The sequence below is a fragment of the Helianthus annuus genome, chromosome 10, assembly GCF_002127325.2.
Source record: "Helianthus annuus cultivar XRQ/B chromosome 10, HanXRQr2.0-SUNRISE, whole genome shotgun sequence".
NCBI lineage: Eukaryota > Viridiplantae > Streptophyta > Magnoliopsida > Asterales > Asteraceae > Helianthus > Helianthus annuus.
In genome coordinates this window covers 29,411,551-29,417,816 of record NC_035442.2, presented here as the reverse complement: position 1 = coordinate 29,417,816, position 6,266 = coordinate 29,411,551, and the positions used below count along the sequence as shown (strand labels likewise).

The 6,266-nt window shown below is 36.2% G+C and overlaps 1 protein-coding gene across 1 annotated transcript; it reads left to right on the top strand.

Annotated features, from left to right (window-relative positions):
* Window positions 1-317: 317 nt before the first annotated feature.
* On the top strand, window positions 318-725 carry LOC110880887. Its single transcript, XM_022129321.1, has one exon. The coding sequence runs from the start codon at window positions 318-320 to the stop codon at window positions 723-725; it is 408 nt and encodes a 135-aa protein (XP_021985013.1).
* Window positions 726-6,266: the final 5,541 nt, after the last annotated feature.

Sequence of the window (6,266 nt, the reverse complement as noted above, 5' to 3'; positions counted from 1 at the left end):
GTGGTTCAACGAGAGCGGTGAGGGAGAAAGGTGGTGGGCCCCATATTTCCAGCCAATCACAGCTTTTCTTTCTTTTTTTTTTTTTTTTTTTTTAAAAAAAAACCAATTCACCTAATAGGGGAGTGGCGCCATCAAATGGGGGTGTTAGGGGAGTTTAAGAGGGGAGTTGACGTGGCACACGGGGATTGGTTTGGCGTAAGAGAGGGCACTCACCTATTAGGTGTGCACCCCCTTCACCCTTATACCCCTCACCTCACCTATTCTACTTATTCTCTCAACCCCTTTACCACCAACAACAATCATACCCAGTAAAATAAATGGACGGTTTAACCGTCAAAGTTTACAACGGCGTAAAATGCTACTGGCGGGCAAGAGGCTACCACCGCCTCACCACCACCACCGGCGGTCACGAACAACAGCCACGGCGGACACCGCGGCGTGTGTGGCGGATTAGGTTAAACCGGCGGCTGAAACTGAAGCTTCCGAGGTCTCCAAAAAAGATCTTTGTTGGATTACGCGATGCTTACGTCAACATGATGATGAAACTGGCGAATACATCGGTGGTTCGAGGAAGAACGGTGAGTGGGTATAATGGTGATGCGTTTGGGAAGATTAATATGGTTAAGGAGTATGATGAGAAGATTATTATTGAGATTTGTAAGAGTCTTGCGGTTAGGGAGAATAATCAGCATCAGATTTCGTCTCAGATTGCTTGTTCTAGTTGATTAGTTGGTGATTAGTTTGTGATTGTTGTATGATTAAGATGTTGTTCAAGGTTAAAGATAATGTTAAGTTATTTTTCATTGGATTGGAGTGGCCGGTTAACTGTTAACATACAATCTTGCATGGTATATGCATTTTTGTTATTAAATGTTAATGATTAGATTACTAATTTGTGTTATGTTCCATTCGACCTCTTGTATCGGTCAATATTGTTCGTATAAAGATTGAGAGTTATCTCGATTATTTAATACGTTTGTGAACTTCTTATTTGGTATACACTGACTAGACTAGAGCATTTAAAAGCATACAAAGCTAGCTTTTAACATAAAAGGGATGGAAGCACAAATATATAATTGGGACTAGAGGGTTTATGGCCTCGCGATACCAAGATGTATTGTAAATGTGTTTTTTCTTAGCATGAGAGTTCACTAGTCCCAATGTCTCATACTTTACAAATGTGTAAATTAGTTAGTATTAAAAAGTGTATGAGTTAATCAGTAGAGTGAACACTAGTGTATTTGTGAACTGAGTGAACAAATCATGATCATTGATTTACACTTGTGTATTGATAATCAAGGATAAGGATTATTTAACACAATTCAGTATTAAAGGAGTTGTTCACAAATGAACCTAACCCTCTATATATGTCGTAGATATAGCGACCAGACCTATGTCAGTCACAAAACATTTGTGACTTTTATGTCTCTATCTCAAAGTAGTTACAAAAATTAAACTAAAAGATAAATAAAAAGTATATTAGTGATCATAGAACGGGAATAATAAGGCGAAAAAAGGAAAAAAGCTAGCATTTCACGCGGTGTGTTTAGTTACAATCTGGTGTCTATAGAAATCGCGGAACAAGCTTATCTTTTCAGGTACGTCGAAATCAATAACTGGTATTCTGGAAGAAATTAAGGCGAAAAGTTTTTTATGGATAAAAAATCGTGCAAAGGCGTCGGCGGTAACTTGGGAACAATGGAAGAGTTTTGATGTGCTTTAGTTTGTATTGTATGCTGAATTTTTGGATGTAAGTAGTTTATGATCTGGTGTATGTAAGTTTGGTGGTAGCCGTTGGCTAGTTTTATTAATAAAATGTCTTTCGTTGGCCGTTAAAAAAAAGAACGAGAATAATAAATATAGAAAAAGATAAATTTTAAAGTTAAAATTCGAGCTCAAAAACGTGTATTCTTTAAATGGTAGATTGGAAGATTGACTTAAAGTCATTGGTTATGAAAAAGATATATCGATTTTTGCATTTCATCTCTAAGAAACCTTAATCTAAAATGCCACGATGTCACGGGATACTTGTTTCCTTAACAAATCTTATGGCACCATAACTTGTTTGTTATTGTCTAGCTCAACCTAACTGTCACCAAAACATTAAAGAGAAGTATATGGTGTGATTTATCTGATATTTAATTTAGAGTATACAATTTAGAGTAATCTGTTAGATATTTTAGTGTAATCGAGATTGACTTGGTGATCAAAGCGAATAATAATACATATTAAGCAAGTTAGGAGGTGTGGGAGTACACGCTTGTTTGAGTTATTATAATTCGAAGTGTACCTTAAACATTTTAATCAATGCTGATAGACATTGATGAGGGCACAACAAACATAATCAGCCATATCGGTACCGAGTGTATTAGTTCTTGACATGTCTTTAAGCTAAACTTTTACATGATTTACGTTGAACAAAACTGTGAACTCGCCACTTTTCTGCATGTTTGCAGGTCGTTAGATACATCAATGAACTAGAACTTGCAGTCTGAGGAGCTAGAAGTGTCATGGGGCGTGTTGCTTGATGAACAAATGTTATGCATATGCTTTTACTAAACAATTTGGTTTTGATTGTTTTGAAACAATTACAATTACTTTCGTTGAACACATACTTTGTTTGAAACGTTTATTTTTGAAATGCACTATTCATGTTGGGCATGATGTTTGTGTTAATATTATTTACTATTAATTCGACATGATTAGTGGCTAGATCCTGATACGTCACACGCCTCGCGGTGAAATCCACATGTGGTAATTTGGGAGTGTGACATGCAAATTGACGTTTACTCTTTAATTTATAATGTTGAGTTCACTTAGGGATTAGATCGGTATTGGTAATCTCGTATTGTACCCATCCGGTAGCGTATCGCATAATACTAATACCGAAATTTTACAAAAAGCAAAACCGAATACCGTATCGACCGAATAGGTTCAGTCAGTACTGATATGGTACGATACCGTTAAAAAGTCCTGAACCGGTACCGTACTGCATGGTACCAATACCAAAATTGAGCTAAATTTAAACCAAATACCGTACCGTGTATGTTCAATTAGAGTACCGGTACTCAATATAAATTTCTCATCCCTTGTTCACTGTATTGGGCTAAACGGTGTTTGTTTGATATAAGACAATATTAAGTTCACACTCATGAAAGCGGTTTGGCTCTTGAAACAAAATCTGATAAACTTTTGCCCTTTTTTTTCATGATCCTCATGGTTGTGAAGATCTGTCTTATGAAAAATCCTATTAATAAATAGTAACTTGAAATAGTGGCGGACTCAGGAATTAATTGCTAGGGATGCGAATGAGGCGTTTAATCATATTTTTAAGGGGTGTGGTCGGGTTTTTTTGCCTAAAATTATACACTATTTTTTTTCTTAAGGGGTGCGCTCGCCCGCCCACCCACCCACAAAGCCACGATCATGGATAGGTCCGCCCCTGACTTGAGGTATATACAATGAATTAGCTGCATTTCGTAAGTGTGATGTTTTTTTACCCCAACTTGAGGTATATTCAATGAATTAGCTTCATTTAGTTCATTTTTCTTCATGCACTACTACCAAACCTGTAAATGATTTCTAGATCAAGTGATGGAGGGCTTGCATTTCTTTTGAGAGATGCAGGTTCGACTCCCACTTGGTGCAGAGTGAGGCACTGGTGGGCAATGATAGGAGACCCAGGGAAACCTGGGTTGTATCCTTGAGCCAAACGGGTTTTACCGGTAATTTCACTGTCGTGCCTACGGGCGGGTGGATTACCGGGTTTTCCCCGGAATTGGTGGTGGACTCGGGTTACTCTCGGAGTACTCCGTTTGTCCAGTGGGTGCCCCGAGAGTGCTCGGGATTGAGTTTGTTGGCCGTTCAAAAAAAAAAAAACTACTACCAAACCTGAAATACAAATATTAAACACGAACCAATATTAGAATAGGGGAAGGTTTAAATGAAAACCACTAGTTAACGCGAAAACTCGAAAACCAACTAAAAAAAGCCTAAAAGACATACTAATTTTTTCTTTTTTTACCAATTTTCGCTATTTGAACTATTTTTTTTTTCAAAAAAAAAAATTGTAGTGCACATGTGTAATAGTACACATGTGTATTAGTATTATTACACATGTGTGCTACAATTTTTTTTTTTTTGAAAAAATGTTTTTTTATATACAAAAACTAGCGATTTTTAATAAAAAAAATTGAAAAAAAATAATTTTTTTGGTGTGTTTTTTAGGATTTTTTAGTTAGTTTTCGCGTTAAAAGTGGTTTTTATTTGAACCATCGCCTATTAGAATATTTGCTTTTATAATGTTATAAAACTAGTTATTTTCTGCCCGCGCGTTGCGGCGGGACCCAATGACTACAAAAGGCGTGTCAGCAACGGTAAACAGATACCGAATATCAAAACATAAATAAAATGACGTGGTAAGAATAGTCACTCCGTCATAAAAAAGCGATTTTAAATAACCTAATATATAATAATAGGACCCACACGTCCTACACGTTGGAAATTCGGTTGTTTTCAGTTCAGTTATTACGGTGCTAACACGTTAAAATATGGATGAGCTCGGTACTGGTAACGGCAGCGAAAGTAACGATCCGGAAAAGCATCGAAATTAGGTACCGGCACCGAAAATGCTCCGTACAATACGGTATGGTATTTGAAGGTAAACATCAATAAACACAGGTATGGTGCTAGATCGTTGTCGAACCGAAAGTAATTCTGAAAACGCCAAAAGGTGGGTACCAAATTGGTATCGAAAATGATTTGGTATAGTAAATTTGGTACCAATACGATACCGGTTCGTTTACAGGATTTGATACGATTTGCTTATCAATATTCTAAATATCCAAGTTAATTTTACATACTACAGTTCATTCATTACAGAAAAAGACAAAAAAGAAAGCAAAATAAGTTGTTGTGTATATAAAACCTCATTCAAACGAAATACAGTTTACTTACTGTGTGTATGAAAAGTAATCTAAACGGTGCAATTACTTGCATTGCTGCGTTGCTACAGGATTTGATGAGCTCGTTACCAACCGGTACCGAAAATACCGTTACCGAAATCCCCAAAAGTGGGTACCGGTACCGAATATACATACTATGGTACGGTTCGGTACCGGTCGGTACTGGTACGGCACCGGTATTTGAGGGTAAAAACCGGTGAATACCTGTGCAGAACCGGTACCAAAAATACATCGATTTGGTAAATTTGAGACCGGTACCTATACCTGATAAACGGTGCAATTACTTGCATTGCTGCGTTGCTACAGGATTTGATGAGCTCGTTACCAACCGGTACCGAAAATACCGTTATCAAAATCCCCAAAAGTGGGTACCGGTACCGAATATACCTACTATGGTACGGTTCGGTACTGGTCAGTACTGGTATGACACCGGTATTTGAGAGTAAAAACCGGTGAATACCTGTGCAGAATCGGTACAAAAAATACATCGATTTGGTAAATTTACGAACGATACCTACACCTGATACCCTCTTAATTATGTTACTAATTCTAATTCTAATTTAACTTTTTAATTTAATATTAAAGGACACTGTTCATTCGGTTTATTTTTTTATTATATAGTAATAGTAATAATAATAATAATGTGAAAATATCGCATCTATCTATATAATAAAAGAAACCATTATTTGGACACTTGTCATTCATAGAGAGCATCAATAATTTGATTTTCTCACATTAATTAAATATTAAATATCAAATATCAAATATCAAATATCGGGGATTGAATGGATAAATAGAGGATTTAATGGATAAATTTTTTAATTTTCAAATCCATTTTAAATGTTTCAATCGTAATCTATGAATTTTTTTTTTATTTAGCTTTGATTTGAAATTATAGAAAAAATATAGGAAATGTAGAAGATGTGATGGATAAATTAAATTTCAAATTAATTCATAACCCCTAATCCCACCGCAGTCTCCCTCATCCTCTAGATCACCATCATCTGCTTGGAGCTTGGAATCGTAACCCACCGTTTCCCTCATCAGCCGTCGCCTCCAACCCCTTTCATCTGCTCGGAGCACGGAATCGTTAGAATAGTCATCGGTTATTACCATGTCACGCTCACTTACTCCATCATGGATTATCTCTCTTTCCAAGTTAATAAACAAACTAATTTATTAATCTGTTTATAGTACTTAATTTGATCTTTTTGTTGATGGGGTTTTCGATTCTATAACTCATACTTGTCGGTTGTGATTATTCTTGAATGTGGCATGTTATGATAATAAAGATTTGTTATT

What these genes read in the sequence shown, in the direction of transcription:
- LOC110880887 (XM_022129321.1), top strand. Translation starts at nt 318, where the DNA reads ATGGACGGTTTAACCGTCAAAGTTTACAACGGCGTAAAATGCTACTGG.